This window comes from Xenopus laevis, chromosome 2L (assembly GCF_017654675.1).
Source record: "Xenopus laevis strain J_2021 chromosome 2L, Xenopus_laevis_v10.1, whole genome shotgun sequence".
NCBI lineage: Eukaryota > Metazoa > Chordata > Amphibia > Anura > Pipidae > Xenopus > Xenopus laevis.
This window is the reverse complement of record NC_054373.1, coordinates 48,760,633-48,784,807: the sequence shown is the minus strand read 5'-3', so window position 1 is coordinate 48,784,807 and position 24,175 is coordinate 48,760,633. Positions and strand designations below refer to the sequence as shown.

At 39.5% G+C, this 24,175-nt stretch overlaps 1 protein-coding gene across 2 annotated transcripts in view; it reads left to right on the top strand.

Moving 5' to 3' along the window:
• The first annotated feature begins 6,734 nt into the window (after positions 1–6,734).
• LOC108708041 (clustered mitochondria protein homolog) overlaps positions 6,735–24,175 on the top strand; it is a 65,101-nt gene continuing 47,660 nt past the window's right edge. The window contains exon 1 of one of the 2 annotated variants that reach the window (XM_018246318.2): positions 6,735–6,948. In XM_018246318.2, coding sequence (XP_018101807.1) covers positions 6,867–6,948 — 82 coding nt within the window. In that variant the 5' untranslated portion in view covers positions 6,735–6,866. Of the gene's footprint in view, positions 6,949–12,395; positions 13,156–24,175 lie in introns of those variants that run through there. The other variant, XM_018246317.2, reaches the window with a different exon arrangement.

The following is a 24,175-nucleotide window of genomic DNA, read 5'->3' as shown; positions in this document are numbered from 1 at the left end:
CAGGGTTTCCTTAAAGATTGCTTAAGCAACCACCACAAAGGCCCAGGCCTAGGAAGGCAGTATTTTAGAGGTGTCTATGGGCATCCACAGATAGGGGCAAGGGGGCACTTGCCCCCCCCCCATGGACTTGTACTTTATAATAAAGGATATTCTCTTGCCATATGTATACATATATTGTTTTGCTCTTTTTTATGTGAACACATTTCTTAAAATTATCATTAAGAACCTGCAATAAGCTTATAAAAGGCTTACATCTTATAGTCAGCACCCCTTCAAATAATGAACCTTCCCAATGCCTGTTCTACTGCTCAGAGCAGCAGTCCGGATTTAGCTGCGCCCCTTCCCTATGTGAGACGCTTCCTGCCCCTCAACTGTGTGTGGAATGAGAGAATCAGAGTAGAGAATCTTCTCCTGATGAAGCAGCTTTTTTCACATGGCAGAGTGAATCCATTGTGTTAAGCTTAGAGTGTGAATGTCAGTGTATATTTGTGTGTCAATCATGCCAGTGTATATGTATGTGTGTGTATCTGTGTCTGTGTGTAAAATTAACTGTTAGTGTTAATGTGTGTAAGAGCAACTGTGTGTAAGAAGATCTGACAAACCCTGTGTGTGAGTTATAGAAACTATAATGAACCTGTGTATAGCTGTGTAACTACATTCACTACATACATTTGCCACAAAGCACATTAACCCCCACAGTTCCTTGCCCTGCTGCTTCATTGCATTCCCCTCCTATCCATGGCCTCACTCTGTTCACTGTTCCCTTTTACCCTTTCCCTTCTCATTCTGCTGAGTTACCCCCCTCTCTTTCTCTAATAAATCTCTGTCTCATTCTATATATTTGTTTAGACAGAAATACACGTACTGTATAATATTATAATTAAATATGTTTGCACCACATCCCCCTCTCCTGGTCCTGTCCTGTATCCACCTCATTGTTTCTTTTTGGATGACTCTTTTTTTTTTTTTTTTTTTTTTTTATCTTAACCCTTCTACCACTCTGGGAACAAATTGGCTTTCCCCTAGACTGAAATAGATAGACATAGATAGATTCTATGCTAGTGACATTTTGTTGCACACAGCCTGTTCCTGCTGTTGTTATTCTACTTTATGTACAGTAGAACAACCATTTAACATTTTTAAGAGCACCATAAAAAATGGTGTAAAGTCAGGGAAATGTATTATGCATTATATATTCGTGGGACAACAAAAAATTGTATAAAATATGGAAAAACTGTTTTAAGTGATACCATTCATGGTTCCTACATGGTTTAGAAAGATGCCGTATGATTTCTGTATGACCAGCAAAAAATTCCATTTAGTATCAACATTTTCTGTATAGCCTCTAGATAAACAGGTACATTTTCAAATGATCTACTTTCTTATCATGCCCAGTGAAGAACAAGAAGTAGACTTTCAGGAAAATTTGTCTTTTAAGCATAGTAGAAAAACTACATCCAAAATAATCTGGAATATAATCTAATAGGAAGGCAATTATAAATGTATAGCAAATGCAGACGCAGAACAAGTTCTGGCAGCCTGCCCGAATTATTTGTAGCCTAAATCTGGCCAGATATCTATTAGGCAGGTTTGAAAATCCTTCCTGGCAAGGACTGATGTGATCATCTGCTGACAGATCAAGGTAGGTCCCTCCTAATAAACTAAGTGGAGGAGTCGGCTATTGGGCTTGTTGCCTGGGTCCTTAGTGCCTTAAAATAAAGGCAGTGTTTTGATTGGGTTAATTATTCCTTTCTTTTTATTGTTCACTGCAGTCATTCTTGGTTTCCAAGCCATACTGTAATTCTGCAAAATCATTAGTCTGCTTTTTGAACTAGGTGATTTACTTGATTTGATGATTAATGTATATCTACGTATAGGCAGTTTTACAGGATCCAACAGCTCACTGACATTTGTGGCTAATTCCCTAATAAGTGACTCCAGTTTGTGACGAAAATATTAAACAGGTTAAGCACAATTCACCTAAAATGACTGATCCAAAGTACACAAAACAGACGTGCACTTTGGATCTTTCCCCAGACATCCTGCAAAAGGAGTTTCATTACCCGCTGAAAGTACAAAAATTACTATGCTAAGCAAACAGGTCTCTTTTTATGATGTCTGAAATTTATCTGCTGTAGACATCAAATCTGATTGTATAAAAGTCAGAGAATTATATATATATATATATATATATATATATATATATATATATATATATATATATATATATATATATATATGTGTGTGTGTATATACATATTGTCCATCTTCCTGCTTTTGTTTAGCTGCCATGTCATATAGGAACTCACACCCAGGTCTCTCTTTACAACATATATACTTGAGTGTATTTTTTATGATAGTGCCCAGCAGTTTTGCACCAACATCCAGTGTTTTATCATTAATAAAGCATTTTAGGGGACACTTTTTCACAGACGTGTCCCTTGGCGCTCTTTTACTAAAATTTAGAAAAATGTTTTTCCTAATCCAACTTTTCTCCCATGTTGTTGCTGTAAAAATAATATTTTATCCCAAACTCGTCCCAAATCATGACAAATTGTAGTAAATCACACCACTTGTGTAATATCTGTCCTGAGCCATGTCTTACTTACTTGGGTTGCTATATGGCAAGTCCCCTAGATAACTATTGCACAGGAAAATGTCAGTGGTGTCTAGCATATTTTATATTATAACAAAAAAAAAAAACACGAAATAAATCGTTCTTGTTAATACCAAAATTTTAATGTATCATGAAGTAGTAACTAGACAAAGGTTACATGAATAAAATCTTGAAACAAAGCAGAAATTTAAAAAAACAAAATAAGAAATTTGCATAATCTTTTACTTATTAAAAGAATGAATACTGAAGACAGGCTGAAAGATGTAGGTATATTTATTTACATAGGTGGACTATTTTGTCCTATTATTCATCAAATGCAGTGCCATAACCTGTCAGAACATTAGAAATATTTACTATCTGACTTGTGTTCACATATTAACGTTCACTACTGGTGTGTCACATTCAAAACATCCCCTCCAGTTGCAACTGGGTAGTCAGGCTGATCAGACTGGTCCCCATTTCAACGTTCAGCTTTTTTCATCTCAGCTATTTGTAGCTCTGGCTACAAGTTTCTGGGGAGGAAGAAAAAAAAGGTACTGGAATTATAGAAACAAATGTACACAGTTATATTTAAAAAATCCATATATGGTGTGATATATGGTGCTCAGGGCCGCCATCAGAAATCACGGGGGCCCACACAACAACATTTTCTGGGCCCCCTTGCCACACCTCCCTAACCATGCCCATCCCCTAAACACGCCCCTCCCCTAACCAGGCTCCTACCGCCAGTATAAAGGTCACACGGACAAGCACAGAAACAGTAAATAAAATCATGGGGGGTCTGGGGCCCTCATTAGTGGTCAGTGGCTTATAGTGGTCAGAGGGGGCCTTGCCACCAGTGTTGTTTTTGGTGACCCCTAGCCATCCCCCAGAACAGGTTAGGGGCCCGCATGGGGAGTCAGGGGCCCTCATTGGTGGACAGTGGCTTACAGAGGGGCCTTGTGTTTTTTGTGACCTCCTAGCCATCCCCAGAACAGGTTAGGGGCCCGCATGGGGATTCAGGGGCCCGCACAGGGGTCAGGGGCCCGCATTGGTGGTCAGTGGCACTTACCTGATACTAGGGGGGTCTTTCTTCCACGACCTTCTCCTCTAGTTGCAGCCTCTTCTCCTGCAGGGTCTTCTCCTTCCTCCGGCGGGGTCGTCTCCTTCCTCCGGAGGGGTCTTCCGCATCTTCACTGTTTCCAGGAAGCAGGTCCTTCTCCAGTGACATCTTCTCTCTTCTGACTGCAGGCACAGGCTTCCAGTGGTTTAAATAGAATTGCGCCAGTGCATACTGACGTCATATGTACGCACGGGACGCAGCCTATAAGAAGACGCCAATGAAAAGGGGACCCAGCAATCCAGTTCCGTGCGGCGCAGCTGGGCCCCCCTACAGCTCAGAATCCTCCGGCCCCGGGAGGACTGTCCCCCCTGTGACCCCCTGATGGCGGCCCTGATGGTGCTAACACGTGGCTACTTATCATGTGCTTAAATAGGGGGGATCACATTGCAAAAGGGAGCTGTGATTTAGTTGTAGTGATGTGTTTGTGTGTATCACAGTGTCATACCTCCCAACTGTCCCATTTTGGGCGGGACAGTCCCGCTTTTGATAGCTCAACCCACTGTCCCGCTATTGTAGAGTGCCTGCCTCTGTATCACTGGTATACAACTAAAGCTATGGTGTGACTTTCCAATCTGGCCATAGACAGGGCAGTGTTTAAAAAAGAATGTGACCCAGGTCTAGAATGGCAATCTGTGGATTCTGGCAAATGCCAGAGGGAATACTGTAAGGTGCCATAGACACTATTTAGAGGAGGGTCTGTTTTGACCAATGTGTACTTGAAATGCCAGGGCCTATTGTCAATCCCAGTCTGAACCTGGTTGGGCCCCAACACTGCTAACATGTACTGTAGTTTTTTTCTTATTTGTGAGCAAAACACAATGGCTTCATTTAAAGGGATTTTGTCATTTTTTTATGATGTATTTTATATTTCTAAATGACTGTTTACATTGCAAATAATTCACTCTACAATATAAAATTTAATTCCTGAACCAGCAAGTGTATTTTTTTTAAGTTGTAATGGTGTGTAGGTGCCATCTCAAGTCATTTTGCCTGGTCGTGTGATTTCAGAAAGAGCCAGCACTTTAGGATGGAACTGCTTTCTGGCAGGCTGTTGTTTCTCCTACTCGATGTTATGAATGTGACGCAGTGGGACTTGGCTTTTTCTATTGAGTGCTGTTCCTATATCTACCAGGCAGCTGTTATCTTGTGTTAAGCTGGCCATAGACGCACAGATTTGAAGATTCGTACGATTTTCGGATCGCGTGTGGAGTGTCCCATTTATCTTGCCATGCCGACCAGTCGTTCAGACGATTGGACAGGTTAGACAATTTCTGTCGGCTGCCGATCATATCTCTCTGTCTATTGCCGATCGGACGATTTTCAGTGGGAGACTGTCACCAGCTTGGTCAGACATAAACTTTCTTACGATTGCTGTAGGGTGAGAACCAGGGGCGTAACTATAGAGGAAGCAGACCCTGCGGCTTCAGGGGGGCCCAGGAGGTATAGGGGCCCCATGAGGCCCTAATTCATATACAATTTCAATAAATATTGGAGAAACAAGTCAACCTCTAAACATTTTGGGGGCCTGAAAAATAATTTGCTGTGGGGCCCAGTAATATCTAGTCAATCAGTAGACTTCGGATGCAGGACAAATCCACAGCAGTATTCTTAACTGCAAAAACTTTTATTGGGAATGCACAACACACAACATGTTTCGGGCTAGGCCCTTTATCAAGTGACACTTGATAAAGGGCCTAGCCCGAAACATGTTGTGTGTTGTGCATTCCCAATAAAAGTTTTTGCAGTTAAGAATACTGCTGTGGATTTGTCCTGCATCCGAATTCTACTGATTGACTCTATTTGGGGGATCAACACAGGATACTCCGCAGGATAATCTATCAAGCAAACAAACGGTGAGCTGCAGTCCATTTCTTTATATAATAGACCAGTAATATCTAGTTACGCCACTGGTGAGAACATCGCTTGATCTGTTGTTTTACTGCTTTATTTGGTCTGAATGGTTAGGGGCAGGTCGGGAGATGAGGACGTACAATCGTTCGTCCGATATTGAGGTAAAATCTTTGCATCTATGGCCATTTTAAGTGAGCTGTTATCTGGTTAACTTTCCATTGTTCTGTTGTTAGGCTGCTGGGGGGGAAAGGGAGGGGGATGATATCACTCCAACTTGCAGTACAGCAGTAAAGAGTGACTGAAGTTTATCAGAGCACAAGTAGGATTGCCACCTTTAAAAAAAAAAAAAAAAAAATTACCGGCCAGTGGTGGGGGAGGGAACTAAACGGGCGGACCGTGACGCAAAAAGGGGGGAGCCGGCGGGCCGTGCCGCAAAAGGGGGCGTAGCCACGGGGGTAGTGCTGCAAAAGGGGCGGGCCACATCGCCAGAAGTCAAAGAAAATGTAAGTTTTCACTAGTGGGCAAGGGATTTTGTAAATGGTATTACAAATTACCAGCAGCTACATTGCAGGTAAATTTGTAATACCGTCTCCGGCAGGTGTTTTACCGGCTAGGCCAGTAAAATACTGGCCTGCTGGCAACCATAAGCACAAGTCACATGAATGGGGGCAGCTGGGAAACTGACAATATGTCTAGCCCCATGTCAGATTTCAAAACAAAATATAAAAAAATCTGTTTGCTCTTTTGAGAAATGGATTTCAGTGTAGAATTCTGCTGTAGCAGCACTATTAACTGATTCATTTTAACTGATTCCCTTTAACAATGTCCCAAAACTGTAAGTGGGCCATTGAAGCACAAAGCACATCTCTGGCAGGCTCAATGCAACGCTCTCCTTACAGCCTGCAATTTAAGCAGCAGTTACTGTATGTGGTCATTTACACCAAACGTATTTCATTTACTTAACGCTGTGCTTTTGTTTTAGCATAAAACGATCATTTTATCAACACGACCCTCAGTTGTTTCTCCACATAAGTTCTTTTTGGTGGACAAAACTATAGTAGTGTAAGCTCGATGCGTGATCAGCTTGCTTCCGCGTCTGTGCAAAGCACTTTAGCTGCTGTCGCTTTAAGGCGTTTCGTGACTCAGCAGACAACAAGAAGATTGTCCTTCAGCGTTTGCCGTCAGAGGAGTCTGATCTGGAAGGTCGGGTGGCAGAGGTTACAGCTGCACCACGTGTGTCTGTGTGTGAGACAGCAGCCGGCTCTGTCCTTTCCCTGAGACACACAACGGAGGAAGATGGTCAGCAAGACGGAGGAGCCCGGCGTGCACAGCCCGCTCGCTGCACAGACTCCTGACAAGAGCCCGGAACCCTGCTGCGGTAATTAGGGGGCTGCCTCCTCTTATCATTGCCTAACCCTTAATTAGCTGGAAATAAGGCACTTAGTATACTGGCTGGACTACAAGCCTTGCCATCTTGTAACGTTCACTAAGAGCATGCTGGGTATTGTAGTCCAGAACCAGATGAGGAAGCCAGTGCTGTGAATTACTGGTAGATTTGCAAGTGTCTGTCTCATAGCCACTAGGTCTTTTCTGTGTGTCTCCCATCTGTAGCAATGTTACAACCACCAACGTATTGCAGCTAGGGGGATCCTGGCTGAGACTGCAGTAATGCTTCACTGTATGGGGGGTACAGGTTCCCAGGCATTCCCATCCTCCTGGACTCCTGACTGTTGTGGAATGGAACTACAATTCCCAGCACTTGTGCTCACTCTGGTGTAAGGGTTTCACTGATGTGATGCTCAAACAAATGGCTTGCCTGGATGTCCTTGAAGAGTAGTTTTACAGAATGATCAATCCCACTCATGATCTATATAGTCGTGCGTGTGTCTTAACCCAGATTGTATTGGTTTCACTTTATGTCCATTCACCTGTGCAGACTTTTCCTTTACTTGAATGGACAGTAGAGACTTGGTTCATCTGCCTCTTAGGGTTATTGTCTCAAAGGGAATCTAAACACAGATAGGTACAGACTGCTCCCGTGAGCACTTTTGTAGTTTAATTTTTAGTGTTTTATTTATTTTTTTTGATATGAGACTGGTCATACCAGGCTTCAGGCTCCGCATATAGAGCTCTGTCAGAATCAGAGCATCAGCTACCTTAACTCACCGTGTGATACCTGCATAGTCTTTAAACACTATAGTTTTTGACACTGATTCTGAAAGCCAGCTGTTGCTGTGACATCTGATATTAGCAATGTAAAACTGCTAACATCTCACACTGCTAAAAATTTATTCAGATTGCAAAAGTGTTAAGGGCAGAGACACACGGGAAGATTCGGGGAGATTTAGTTGCCCGGCGACTAATCTCCCTGAAAAGCCTTCACATTGGCTAGAATCTAAATCGTCGGCGGGATGGCACTCGGATCGCTTCGTTTTTTGAAGCTTCCTCATGATGCTAAATCTCACCCGAATCTTCCCTTGTCTCTGCCCTTAGAGGAGCATTCTGAATTTGTTTACATTTATTTAAAGCTGCCACTGTCACTAGGGTTGCCATCTTTTCAGGAAAAAAAAACCTCTCTATATATTTATCTTTTTTCCCTATTAATAATGTTGGGATCACCCATCATTTTTACCGGCCAGGTGGCAACCCTAAATGTCACCCAGTTTTTCATTTGTGGATGTCTCCAACCCCATTTTGCATTTTATATGGGGAGTTTTTGTGTATTTTTTTCAGTTTCCTTCAATGCCAGCTTTGTGTTTGAACAGCCGCTGTGCTCTTGTTGACGGGTGCAATTTGTTTTTCTTAACCCAAGGACTTTTAAGTTAAACTTAGCACTGTCCTTGCTTTCAGATTTTGTGCTGCCTGGAAAGGAACTGGAATGTCTGGCTAATATCAAGCAAGGCTGTGGTTATAATTCAATTTCCTTTTTTTTTTTTTTTTTTTACACATGCTTTGGCTTTAAAAAGTTGTATTATATCTACTGCAATCATTCAAATCCATATATAAACAAATTGCTGCAACCGTGCTTGCCAAATATACAACACTGGGCATATTTGCCCATGGGCAGTAACCGATGGCAACCAATCAGATTGTTATATGCATTGTTCTTCTTGCAGCTGGCTTTAAAAAGCTAATTGCTGATTGGTTGCTATAGGTAACTACTGCCCATGGGCAAATTTTGCCAGTGTTGATAAATAAGCCCCACTGACTTTGCCAGCTAAAAGGGTCAAGAGCCAAAGTCTTCTCGGTAATGTAGTCCAGGTGTGTAGCAAAACTGTCTGAAGATCTGGTTGTTCAGGAATTTACTTGATGGACTGGATCTACTTGTCACACCAGACATCATGTAAATTATAGGGTCACATGCAGAATTTGATTTGAGTTTATTCAAAAAACAGGTAAAATATTCGCTGTGATATTGGATCAGCAGAAGTGATTGTTATGGAGTTGGGGGGTTCATAGGAAGATGTGACAGAATGGAGATTTGAATTGCGGTAATTTGTATTATGGGCTCCCGGTGTTTCTGGCATCATTTAATTCTATTGGCATTATTCTTTTGTATATGCTACTTATCCGACCACCCTCCCCATCTTTAGAGGAGTGGTTTCTCCCCAAGGGTTGTCCCACTTGGAATGTTTATGTTAACTGTAGAAAGTAAATGTGAAGGCTTCTGCTCTTACTTCACTGCTGTGGGATAAGCACGTTATAATGATTAGTCCCTATCGCTGAGCCTTGGGATACATAGATTAGACCTTTATAGATCACATTCCGACTGCGACTTATAAGGGGAGAGTTCAATAATCCGTGTATGTGGGGAGCGAACGTGACAGCATGAAGATCCGGGCTTCAGCACTTATATATTACATATTTGCGGCACGCGCGTCTCTGTCACATGTGGGAACCTCCTTAAGGGGCCGCTTCAGATATCGGAGAAGTGAACCAGTCCCCCCTCCATTTTGTTGTGGCGGTGAAGCCCGGCGTCCGCAGCTTTTCTGCTTCCTGAACAAGGTCACCTTCAGCTGACACTACCATTTGTCAACCTTTGGAAGGATGTTTAGAAAATCTGAAACATTTTTGCATTCCATAAGCGTCTTTTCCACATATACTGGTGCGATCTCCCATACATGCACCTCATTTTGTTTATAGTGTCAGCAGGCGTCAAGGGCTTTACATAGTCATTTATGTAATTATAAGGTATATCGCTCTTGCTTTGCCTCCTCCTGTTGTTTCAGCCTGTGATGGTTTGTTCCATGCCCTCGGAACTTGTTCCACACCGTGCTGGGATTAGCAGGTTGTGTGGGAGACAACAGGAAGTATCAGGGAAGTTACATATTCGAGTATATGTAAATAGTGTTAACCCTTTTTGTGGTGTTCACTATAGTATTGAGAAAAGACATAACTGCTTCCACATTTCTAAAATGAAAGCATTTGATAGCTGTAAAGGTAACCTGGAAGACCTGTTACTGTTCCTTGCCTGTGCATTTTGGTAGATACACAAGGACATCCAGCAAACTTGAGAATGTCTACTTGAGAATTCTCCTGAGTTTTAGTTAAAGGACGAGAATCGGCAAAAATTTTCTAAAAATTCGTTAGCATGCTATGAAAAAAAGACGCCAACTTTGAAATCGATAACTCTTAAAGTGGACCTGTCACCCGACACAAAAATCTGTATAATAAAAGTCCTTTTCAAATTAAACATGAAATCCAATTTCTATTTTTTATTAAAGCATTCATAGCTGTTGTAAGCGCATTTAAAAATCTCAGCTGTCAATAATATATTGTCTGCCACTCCAGTCTAGAGCATAGAGGCAGGCAGACAATTACTTTCACTTTCCATTCAGCACTTCCACTTATTCCCCCGTTCTCTTTACCATATAATTGTGTAGCCAGGGCATGCGGATGGACATCGCCATATATGTATAAATAAATATATATATATCCCGATAGTAGAAAGCACTCACAGCACTTTTTTTTCATAAAAACATGAACAACTTTTATTCTATCTCCACGTTGACGCGTTTTTTCATGTCCGTGCGGACCGAAACGCGTAAACATGGAGATTGAATAAACGACGTTTTCGTTTTTATGAAAATCGTGTGCCGAAAATGCTTTGTACTATTGGCCTACATTATATTTGGTCATCAGCTGGCCTTTGCTATTGCGAGCAGTGAGTGCCGATTTGTGATGAATATATATAGTGAATAAAGTACCCCCTCTTGTAAATTATAAGAATATTATAAGTTACCGAGGAGTTTCATGAGTACTCTGTCCCCAATCCTAAAATAGGATGGAGGCAGTATGACAAACACAAACAGTCAGTTTTCCCTCATTATGCCATCACTGCCCCCAGTCATGTGACTTGTGCTCTGATAAACTTCAGTCACTCTTTACTTCTGTACTACAAGTATCGCCCCCTCCCCTGGGGGAAGGTAACCAGATAACAGCTCCCTAACACAAGATAATGGCTGCCTGATAGATCTAAGAACAGCACTAAAATCCAGGTCCCACTGCAACACATTCAGTTACATTGAGTAGGAGAAGCAGCCTGCCAGAAAGCACTTCCATCCTTAAGTGCTGGGTCTTTCTGAAACAACGTGACCAGGCAAAATAACCTGAGATGGCTGCCTATACACCACTACAATGGGAAGGTAACCAGATAACAGCTGCCTGATAGATCTAAGAACAGCACTAAAATCCAGTAAAATTCGGGTCCCACTGCGACACATTCAGTTACATTGAGTAGGAGAAGCAGCCTGCCAGAAAGCACTTCCATCCTTAAGTGCGGGGTCTTTCTGAAACCACATGACCAGGCAAAATAACCTGAGATGGCTGCCTATACACCACTACAACTTAAAAAAAAAATACACTTGCTGGTTCAGGAATTAAATTTTATATTGTAGAGTGAATTATTTGCAGTGTAAACAGTGTAATTTAGAAATAAAAATACATCATAAAATACATGACAGAATCCCTTTAAGTATGCAGTTACAGTAGTTAGTGTAAGTAAGATCTTAAGAGGCCAATGTGTTAAGGGGGTCTTCTTGCATAAGGTTTCAGTTAAGGACCCATGTATCGATATGTTTTTGGTGCAGCATATGTAAAATTCCAGTGGTTGCTTCATTCATGAGAGAAGAGCATATTCAACTGATAAGAGTAGCCAGATACCATATATACCTGTATTTGACACAAAAATACCTTATTATGCCAACTTATTTATCAGGGGTTAATATTATCCACGGATATATATTGCGCCAACATGCTTTACAGAGTTGATATATGAAACATAAATCCCTGTTTGTGGTTGTAAATGGAAAATAACATACAGACTTTGGATATACAAACTTTGCCTTTTATAGATGCTCAAGCTCACTGTGAAAGTTTAATGCTCTGAATTTGTAAAGCTTTGTGTTAAATTGTGTAATTTCTAGTGCTTTGATTGAGTACTGGGGTTCATTCTGGCCAGGCTCATTCTAAAGTCAGACTAACAGAGCAAAAAAAAAGTTAATATTTACGGGGAAGATATTATTTAAAGATTAAAAGAAAGTGAACTTTGAGGGGGAGGGGTATTTTTGTCAACTTGTTGTCAAAGTATTCCTTTGGAAATTCTAGGACCATGTCCGATATTTTAGCCTGACTTGCAGCAAGTGGAGCCGTGCGGTGTCTTTAAGTGGTACAATAAACTTCAGCTGAATGGCGTTTATAAATAGCAACAACGCTGCACAAGTGGCAAGCTCAGTCATTCTTCTGTAGAGCAAAGTCAGACTCGGGGCTTTTGATTCTTTAGTTTTAGGTTCGAATGTGCGTGACTATTTCTCTGCTGTCATTTTCTCTGTGCTGATTAAGATGGGCAACAGCATTTGCTGCTGTTATTGTAGACATTGCTTGGATATCTATTTTTCTACAGAGGACTCACATTTAGAAGGCGAAACAACTTCTCTGCTTCCACAGTTGAATAGTAGTTCAATACATCCATTGGCTAAAACTGATTATGGCATTTGTTGGGGTAACCAGCATGAAGCATTGTACCAGGACATGCTTGCAAGTGACAGTGCTATCTGGCCTTACAACTCGCATAAAGAAGTGAATAAGAAGCTTGATGATTGCAAGGCGTATGGAAAAATCTGTGGCTGTGATGAGGTTTATCCACACTGTTGCCTTTGGGTGCACTCATCTGAGGCCTTTCATGTTCCCAGTGACCTTGAATCAGTCAAAGTGGGCAAGCCAGACTCTCCTGCTTCACTTGTCGCATGTATTAAACCCGATGAACATGGTCTGAATTTTTCTTCACAAGAGCAGAAGAAACACGTGGAAGCAGCTGACATATTAGATGCCTGCCCACAAGCAAATGCAAGGACATCACAAAGACAAATAAGTTTAAACAACCAGGATTTGTGTACCTACTTGGGGTCTTCGTATAGCCATTATGCAAATGAGTTAAATGCTACAAATCTTGTGCATGTCAGTGAGGAAGACAAACAAAATGCTAATTTTGTCATGCTTAAACCTCAATCTGCAGAATTCAACTCGGTGATCCTAACAAATCGTGCAGATACTGAACATCATGATACTGAGAAGGAAATAAGCTCAGGTGAGCTTTGCATGAATATGCTCTGTTGCAAAATGGCAGCTTCCATGAAATGCATACATACACAAACAGCCCTGTAAATGGTCTGGATTACATACGTATGCCAGTAATAGATGTTGTTATATTATTGTACATATATTAAAAATACATTTCTATTTATACATTAAAGGGCAGCTTAAGCTCTATTTAAAGGTTGGCTTTATTAAATCTGCAAGCTGTAAGAATCTGTATATTTATTAAAACAGTTGCTGTGAAGCATATGTTTTGTAACATTACTGCTGAGTTTAAATAGATTTCTGAAAAATTTCTTTTGGTTATACCAAAACAATATAGGCAATGGACAGGTGAAAAACTGTTTATACTGATGCCATGAAAGTTAAGGGTTGTTGTGGGAATCTAGTACTTTGCTGGATCCCCTACAGATTAGGTGTACTGCTCACAAATGTTGTAATTTGTACATTTTAGCATGGACTCTCAAGACTTAAATCACTCAAACCATATCCTGGTTTGCTTTTAGCAATTTTTGGGATCTTGCTCACTGTCTGATTTTTATGGAGCACCCATGAATGTTTAGTTGGTTTTGCGTGTATGGTATGTTTTTGGATTGCGTTTTGTGGTGCATTGTATTGCTTCTCTTCCATTTCATTGTGTTACAAAGATAAACTTGTGTTGCTGGTAGAACAGCTGATTTCAGTGCTGAAATACTTCACACCTTCAGTTTTCCCAATCCATCAGTTTAAGTAATTATGGCTTTTGTTTGAACTTGTCCTCACGTGTTTGTATCAGCACAAATGAAATAGAAAGTATATTTTTCTGGGTGCCTGTTGCAGTAGTCCCTGAACTGTAGAGTTGGTTTGCTGGAGGCTGAGAGTAGCGTTCTTAACCTGAAGGCCAGTTAGGATGAGATATGGGGAGAATGCTGTTTTCACATTGAGGCATCTGAATGTTCAATTTGAAGGTATATTAGGGTGACATTTGGGGTTGATTTTTATACACACACACACACACACACACACACACACAACACACACACAGTTCAGGCTGTGGTGCACTCCAATCCAGCAGAGTTTTACTGCCTGGGTGCTGTCATATATAGTGCAGATAGCCGTGTTCCAAGGATTGACGCACTCCAGGACTTCATAACGAGATCAAGCATATATATATATATATCTATGAAAGAATAGCTGATATTCAAATGTTTCCTATAATTGTAGTATAGGACCCTGATTTGAGGTTGATCCTTCAAGGGCTATTTTAACTAAAATAAAAGTCAACCACCTGTAGGCCTTGTACCTACAAGGGTACCTAATATGTATACTTTCCCCTGAGTCTAACCTTACATCAATAAAGGTATCATTTGTTCTCCAGGTGATTGTCAGCATTGTTGCAATTTTGTTTATTTTATTTTTTTTTTAAAGTTGTATAACTAAATACAGTTTTATAAAATGTTATAATTATATAATAAACAGTGCAAAATCAACCTCCAGACATGCCCACACAAAATATCAAATAATCTGCAAGGAAAAAAGTGTATTGGTGCACAATTGCCTTATGTTATAGTGGCAGCCACAAAAAGCTGACACCAGTGTAGTGACAGGAGAAGAGCAGCAGTGTGGGTATAGTGTATGTATATGTATATGGATCATTTTCCGGAAACCCGTTATCCATAAATCTAGACTACACTTTATCCAAATAATCCAAATTGTTAAAAATTATTCTGTAATAATAAAACAGTACCTTGTACGTGATCCTACTAAGTTATGATTAATCCTTATTGCGGGGGTCCTCAACCTGTTAAATCCGCGAGCAACATTCAGGGTTCCAAACTGTAAAAAGAGTTGGGGAGCAACACAAGCATGAAACCTGTTACTGGTGTTGCAAAATAAGTGATATGGTAGCCCCTATGTGCATTGGCAGCCTACAGCAGGCTCTGTTTGGCAGTACATCTAGTTTTTATACAACCAAAACTTGCCTCCAAGCCAGGAATTCAAAAATAAGCACCTGTTTTAAGGCTAATGGGAGCAACATCCAAGGGGTCTATTGGGTTTGTTTGCTGTTTATATGATTTTCTGTTAGATTTAAGGTATGAAGATCCAATTTACAGAAAGAGCCATTATCTAGAAAACCCAAGGTCCCAAACATTCTGGATAACCGGTCCCATACCTGCATGTTATTGCTCATTCAAACTATTTTGTAATTATGATTAGGTGTGCTGTTACTTACTCTTTCTATGTTATGACAAACAATTATGTCAGCAGTTGGAAACTTCCTTATGTTTGGAGTTTAGGCTTACAGAGGCAACTTTTTTCTGCTTGGTTGTCGCCTTGCCCATATGTGACAAATCAGGCCTGTCTGCCATCACTAGTGAGTGTATATCTGAGTCAAACCTCTCAAGAGCCTAGCCTTAGATGTGAGGTTACAGCCATGTCTGCTTGCCGTGTTTACTTTATGCCCCAAGCTTATAGTTGCACTGTTGACTTATCACTGTTGCTACAACCAATTCTTATGAGCATGCCCTTGACGTGAGCAGTGATATGCATATTCTTAACACAGAATTACAATATAAATGTAAAATTAGTAACACACTTCCCACTTGCATAATATATTTGTAAAGATATCCCAATCAAAAAATTTCAGTGTAGGATATGAAATTCAGTTAAGTGAGAGAGTTGGTCCAAAGTCTAAATACATTGACAAGGAAATTATACAGGTATGGGACCTGTTATCCAGAATGCTCAGTACCTGGGGTTTCTAGATAATTCTGTAATTTGAATCTTTACCATATAGAATTAAATGTTGGCTTTTTGTTTTTACATTGCAATGTTTGCAATAATGTGAGAATTTGCATTACATTGTTTATTCAACACTCTTCATCCTTAAACTGTCTGAAAGCAGTAGAAGGGCATAACTTTATCCCAAAGTCTGCGGGAACCACCTTTCTGTTCACTGGGAATTAAGAAATGAGATGTCAAACTGCAAAATATTTAACATACCGTATATACTCTAGTATAAGCCGACCTGAGTATAAGCCGAGGTACCTAATTTTACCTACGAAAACTGGGAAAACTTATTGACTCTAGTATAAGCCTAGACACAACTACAGCCCTGTCTCCCAGCAGAGCACATTCTGCCAAAGCGACCCCCCCAGCGATCAACCGGACTTCTTTGCAAAATTGATGGTGACAGAGAATTGCCAAACTGATTACTGTGTGCATTGTCCCACTACCATGTGCAGAGGGTGCTGTTTGATATTGCCATCACTGTTAATCTTTCGTATAACCAACAGAGGGCGCTGTGTGATATTGCAGTCACTGTTATTCTTTCATATAACCAACAGAGGGTGCTGTGTGATATTGCAGTCACTGTTAATCTTTCATATAACCAACAGAGGGCACCGTGTGATATTGCAGTCACTGTTATTCTTCCATATAACCAACAGATGGCGCTGTGTGATATTGCAGTCACTGTTATTCTTTCATATAACCAACAGAGGGTGCTGTGTGATATTGCAGTCACTGTTATTCTTTAATATAACCAACAGAGGGCGCACTGTTGTTCTTTCATATAACCAACAGAGGGAGCTGTGTGATATTGCAGTCACTGTTATTCTTTAATATAACCAACAGAGGGCGCACTGTTATTCTTTCATATAACCAACAGAGGGCGCACTGTTATTCTTTCATATAACCAACAGAGGGAGCTGTGTGATATTGCAGTCACTGTTATTCTTTAATATAACCAACAGAGGGCGCACTGTTATTCTTTCATATAACCAACAGAGGGCGCACTGTTATTCTTTCATATAACCAACAGAGGGAGCTGTGTGATATTGCAGTCACTGTTATTCTTTAATATAACCAACAGAGGGCGCACTGTTATTCTTTCATATAACCAACAGAGGGCGCACTGTTATTCTTTCATATAACCAACAGAGGGCGCACTGTTATTCTTTCATATAACCAACAGAGGGAGCTGTGTGATATTGCAGTCACTGTTATTCTTTAATATTACCAACAGAGGGCGCACTGTTATTCTTTCATACAACCAACAGATGGCGCTGTGTGATATTGCAGTCACTGTTAATCTTTCATATAACCAACAGAGGGCACACTGTTATTCTTTCATACAACCAACAGATGGCGCTGTGTGATATTGCAGTCACTGTTATTCTTTCATATAACCAACAGATGGCGCTGTGTGATATTGCAGTCACTGTTATTCTTTCATATAACCAACAGAGGGCACACTGTTATTCTTTCATATAACCAACAGAGGGCATTGTGGGATATTGCAGTCTCTCCCCAAGTGTACTGTTGGTATAGGAATGATTAAAAGTGACTGCAATCTCAGCTACTCGGGTCGGGTACCGCTGACCCGAGTATAAGCCGAGGTAGACTTTTTCAGCACATTTTGGATACTCGGTATATACGGGCATAATTGAATATAGTTTTGTGACTGTCATTTTCCTGGGGTACACTGAACTGGCAGCACGTTTCTGTGATATGATACCCATCTGCTAATGAAGCTTGGCCTATCATCTCCTTGAGAAGCTTCTGATTGTGTTAATGGGAGGGGAATGTATGAACTCACCAAACCAACAGATCCAGTTCGCTGATGTGCTGCCTCTGCCCCAGGTTCCTGACACACCCATTGGAGAGCATTTTTCTAAACTTCGTTTGCAGCATTTGAACGTATTTCTTTCTCCGCCCCACTCTCTCTTATCAGTCACAGGCTTTTATTTCTATATGATTCATTTGCAATAGAAAGCACATCTTGCAGACCCAGCTACTTCTGTGTGTCCTATAGGACACGAGTTGTGCAGATAATAATATCTCTTCTTTCAGCTTCTGTTTTTGTTTCCTACTGGAGGGAATAGATAAAAGCTCCTTGTGCTTTGAACTGATTAGCTTTGTCTTTTGTGCCATCTTTCCTCCATCGTAAACTGCTCATCTTAACACGTTTCATGTAAACTGTGTACTAGAGGGGTTTTGGCAATAGCAATACATTCTCAGAACTTCTTGTGAGTCAGGGTATTCAGTGACGAACCTTACCGGCATAAAACAAGAATAAATCTAAACCATTTTTGCCTAGTTTGTGTGGATTATCAGTTTAAAAGAACTAAATTTTAACAAAAAATTGGATAGAAATGCTTCACATTATGTTTTGTGTATCTTCATTTAGCAGTAAATATCTAAGCCGTTGAAAATGCCCCTATTAGATCGCCATCTTCTATTTTGTTTATTCACAGCACATGCTTTCAGTTGCACTAAGCTTAGGGACTGGCTCACAATGTACAGTATGTGTGTCCCATACAGTCCATTTTAGGCAAATCTAATTTTTAAGTGACTTCAATTTTCTCTAATAATAAAAGTATATACAGGTATGGGATCCATTTTCCAGAAACCCGTTATCCAGAAAGCTACAAATTATGGAAAGGCCATTTCCGATGGACTCAATTTTATCCAAATAATCCAAATTTTTAAAAACAAATTTCTTTTTCTCTGTAATAATACAACAGTAGCTTGTATTTGATCCAAACTAAAATATAATTAACCCTTATTGGAGGCAAAACCAGCCTATTGGATTTATTTAATATTTGCATGATTTTCAGGCAATCTTAAAGGAATAGTTCAGTGTGAAAATAAAAACGGTGTAAATAGATAGGCTGTGCAAAATGAAAAAATGTTTCTAATATAGTTAGTTAGCCAAAAATGTAATGTATAAAGGCTGGAGTGAACAGTTGTCTAATAAAACTGCCAGAATCCAACTTCCTGCTTTTCAGCTCTATAACTCTGAACTAGTCAGCGACTTGAAGGGGGGCCACATGGTACATTTCTGTTCAGTGAGTTTGCAATTGATCCTCAGCATTTAGCTCAGATTCAAAAGCAACAGATATGACCCATGTGCCCCCCCCCTCAAGTCTCTGATTGGTTACTGCCTGGTAACCAGTCAGTGTAAACCAAGAGAGCTGAAAAGCAGGAAGTAGTGTTCAGACTGACATATTATACATCAAATCACTCCAGCCTTTATACATTACATTTTTGGCTAACTAACTATATTAGAAACATTTTTTATTTTGCATAGCCTATCTATTTACCCAGTTTTTATTTTTACACTGAACAATTCCTTTAAGGTAGGTATCCTGAAAACCCCTGGTCCTGAGCATTCTGGATAAGAGATCCCATACCTGTAGTACCTTTTACTTTTTTTTAGTACCTTTTTTGCCCAGGTCACACTGAGCATGTTGAATGTCATGTGATGACCTTTAAAGTGCAAGATGGTGAGCTCCTGTGGATATATTTAAAGGACTTAATAATTGCTGATATAGGGCTGCTGAATATCTCTGCTTGTACAATATGTTCAGTATATAAAATGCAGCATTTCTGGACTATGGATATATTTTTAGGCTTTATTTCTGTATGTAAACATTAAGGGTCATTCCCATTGTAATTCATACATACACATGCTAGATATAAAAGGAATGTTTATATAAATATATGGTTTCTCATCCCTACATTGGAACCAGCTAGTATAGCAAATCGTTTTCCTTAAAGGCTTCCAAACCAAAATTTGATAAAGATGCCCATATAAAACAGAAACCCCTAATATACCCATCACAGTTACCTGTTTCTTCAAAAAGTCTGAATAAATGCCATTTTTTATGCTGAAATCCAGCTGTTTAACAGTTCTTCTCTTTCTGCATCAATTGAAATCCTGGCAGGGAAGGCAGGACTAAACACTGATGTTACAAATTATAACAACTTCTCCACAGCTTACAGACAGCATGCAGGAACTATATAACCCACAATGATGTTCTGTTCCTTATTGAAATCACGTGTGCAGGGAATTGTGTGGTTTGGAGGATGCAGGCTGAGGACAGCTGGCTGTTGATACAAAGTAACAGTAGTCAGGCAGATCAGCAAAGTAGTCAGACAGATCAGCAGGAGAGCAGGAGGCTAGGCTTAGGGAACTGTAAGAAACCATTAAAAATCATGAAAAGTCTGCATATTTTTTAATTGATTTATATTGCAAAGTTGCTTGAAATTATGTTTACTTTTCAAAAAGCTATGTCTTTGTGGGATTTCCCTTTAGAGGAGTTGTTTACTCTGTTAACTTTTAGTATGATGTAGACATTGGTATTCTGAGATAATTTGCAATTTGTCTTCATTTTTATTTTTTTGTCGCATTTCAGTTCTTTAACTTTTGAGCAACTCAAAAGATGTTTCAGCAACTATATGGTTGCCTATCAACTAAGCAGTGGCTTGAATGAGAGACTAGAATATGAATACGGTGAAACCTCAATTTTACATCCCCTGATTTTAAGTTTTCCCTCATTTTACAGTGTTGTTTTTTTGGTCCCACCTATATATTATGCATAATACATTTACATTTTCCTGGATCTTACACCATTTTTTTCTGGTCCCCTGAAAATCATAAAATCGGGGTTTTACTGTAGTAGAGGGACTGAACAGGAAGTTAAGGGGGGAAAAAAGTAAGGATAATAAAATGTTGGCCTTACTGTATAGTTTTTGGCTTCTGGAGTCAGTGACAAGCCCCCCCCCCCCCCCATTTGAATGCTTTAATGAGTCAGAAGACCGTTTCAAAACAATAAAGAACAATAAAGAATAAATAAGGAAGACCAATTGCTAGAAATAGGTCATTCCATAACATACTAAAAAGTCAACTTTAAAGTGAACCATCCCTTTTTAATATCTATGGTAGATTTGTTATTGTGGTTGCACAATGCTAAATAGTAATCATGACAGACCAGCATCAATAGGGAGTCATTGCTGATGTCCTTGAGAGGTTAATTATTCTTCCCCATGGAGGGTTATCATGTGAGTTAGACTGTTATGCTTTTGGCCCTTTGTTATGTTGATAAATTGAATGTAACTTGGCATCGACTGCTATGGCTGACTGGGGAGCTACAAGTTTTAGTATCACAACTGAGAATGTTATTACAATATATATTGTCCCTTTATCTATAGGGGAGAAAGCTGTCTCCTGAATGCTAGAACCCTAGATGTGACTTGTTCATTGGCTCTCCATTTAAAGTAACATTGTTTTTTTTTTTAATTCTATGGTATAGTATGAAAAAAAAACCACAAAGACAAATTAAACTTTTAATGCACTCCTCTTCAGAAAAGGCGGCAGGGCGATGATCCATCATGCGGCGCTCGATCTTTCCTCCTATAAGGAAGGCAGGGAGGAGAAATCGAGTACTGCACGATGGATCACCTTTTCTGAAGAGGAGTGCAAGCTGAGTTTTGGTAAGTTATTTCTTAATAAAGGCTTATCGTTTTAAAAGTTGAATTTGTGTTGTTTTTTTCTATACTAATGATTTATAAAAAAAAATAAAATAAAAAAAAGATGTTACTGGTCCTTTGACTGAAGGAGGGAGATGAGACAGTGGTTGGTAGGGTATAGTAAATTAAGCAAAGCATATGATACAAGCGTGGACTTTCATCTCAGATGTAACATAAGCAAGATTTATAATCTGTTAGAATCCCTTAAATCTATTATGTTGCTTTCCTTGCCTGTGCTATTCTCAATAGATTATATATGCTCCTATGTATGGTATTAATGCAGCTATTCTTTAAGAGCATTTTATGTACATAATAATGCTATCATGCTTTACCTTGTACTTGAAATGCTACTTGAATGCTTTTTAATCAAGGTATAGTTCTCCATTTGTGTTCAAGCCCTGGCACCTACTGTTAACAAATTGGAAGTTACTGACAAAGACAGGGTCTAAATAAAGCTATGTAATGGAATATTGTTTAAAGAAAAAAAACACAACACACACACACACACACACACACACACACACACACACACACACACACACACAAACAATGTCAAGTCTTTGTTGTCAGTCAAGTGCCTTTGGCAAAATGTAAGTAATCTGATATGAGAACGTGCAGAGAGGCTGCCTCGTTAAGTGCCCACTTAAGTTAACTTTTAGTTTGTTATAGAATGGCCAATTCTAAGCAACTTTATAAGGGTACACATTTATTGTTAGTGCTACTTTTTATAACTAATCTGTCTATTTAGTCCCTTTCCTATTCATATTCCAGTCTCTTATTCAAATCAGTGCATGGTTGCTAGGGTAATTTGGACCCAAGCAACCAGAATGCTAAAATTGGAGACTGGAGACAAATTTGAGAGCTGCTAAATATCTTAAAAACAACAAATAATCAAAAAATGAAAATCAATTGCAAATTGTCTCAGAATATCACTCTCTATTCTACATCATACTAAATGTTAACTCAAAAGCGAACAACCCATTTAATCTGCTGATATGGACACAATCTATATGCAGTCTTTAGATATCAAGTATTAATTTCTAATTTTTTAAATATGTTCGTTAATTATGTTTATTGGCTCCCATTTCTTATGTGTAGCACTATACAACAGATTTAGAGGCGATGTACTGCACATTTCCCTTAAACAGGTTGTTCACCTTTGAGTTAACATTTAGTATGATGTACAGAGTGATATTCTGAGACAGTCTGCAATTGGTTTTCATTTTCTATTATTTGTGTTTTTTTTAGCTTTTTATTTAGCAGCTCACCAGTTTGCAATTTTTAGGTCCTAATTACCCTAGCAACCATGCGTTGATTGAAATAAGAGCCTAGAATGTGAACAGGAGAAGGGCTGAATAGAAAGATGAGTAGTAAAAAGTAGCAATAACAATAAATGTGTAAGCCAAGCAGAGCATTTGTGACCCCCCCCCCTCCCCATTTGAAAGCTGGGGTCAGAAGAAGACAAATAATTAATGAAAAAGTAAAAATGAAGGCCAATTGAAAAGTTGCTTAGAATTGGCCATTCTATAACATACTAAACGTTAACTTAAAGGTGAACCCCCCCTTTAAACATTTGGCTTTTAACAGACCAGACAGACAAATTGCCTACTCACATTGTGTTCCTGCATAAAAACTGCACACAACTATACGAGCTGTGCAACTCACAACATATTTAGTAAATGTCGGATCATGCCTGACTAGCACCATCATACACACGCATTGCCTAGTCATTAAGCGCTTTCGTGTTTAATTTGGAGGAGTACCCTCAGGCTTTTGCCTGTTTATTAGGTACAGGCATGGGACCTGTTATCTAGAATGCTCGGGACCTGGGGTCTTCCGGATAACAGATCTTTCCGTAATTTGGATCTTCATAATTTAAGTCTGCTAGAAATTCCTTTAAACATTAAATAAGCCCAAGAGGCTGGTTTTGCTTCCTATAAGGATTAAGTATATCTGTTTGCATCAAGTACAAGATACTTTTTTTTATTATTACAGAGAAAAAGGAAATAATTTTTTTAAAATTTGGATTATTTAGATAAAATGGAGTGTATGGAAGACAGCCATTCCCTAATTTGGAGCTTTCTAGAAAACAGGTTTCCAGAGAACGGATCCCATGCATGTTCCTGTTGATGTAATCCTTACCATATAATGTAATAGAAAGTCTTTTATGTTTAAATATTTATTTTCTTAACAGCTGACCAGTAAATGTTGCTGATGGGTTGCTATGGGTTACTAGACCGCTAACTTGCATAGTACTGAGATACAGAACTATTTTTTTCTGAATGCTCTGTCTGCTGGGCTGGATCTAGTTATCAAGCTGTAACCTTTTTTACATGCACATGCGATTGCAGTTACATAACATTCTTTGCATCTCTGCCAGAATATCTGTTAATTAGCTGCTCAGATTCTACAAAGTTATACCCAGTCTGTACAGCTGCTTAGTGTTTATTTCTAACAACATGTATCTGCAGAAAAAAATAATACACCTATGGAATGATCTGAGAACAATTGGTTGTGGAGGAAAAACTGGGTCTGCCCAAGTTCCATACATAGAAGTGCTTATAATGCACAAGAGCCATGTATGAATTCAAGTTGTTGGACCCCTCCTCCCGGGATTCTCCTCACTTACTTTATACCCCAGACTGGCCCTCCTCTTATTGAAAGGGGTTGTTCACATTTAAATTAACTTTAGTATGATGTAGAGTAAATTATATCGA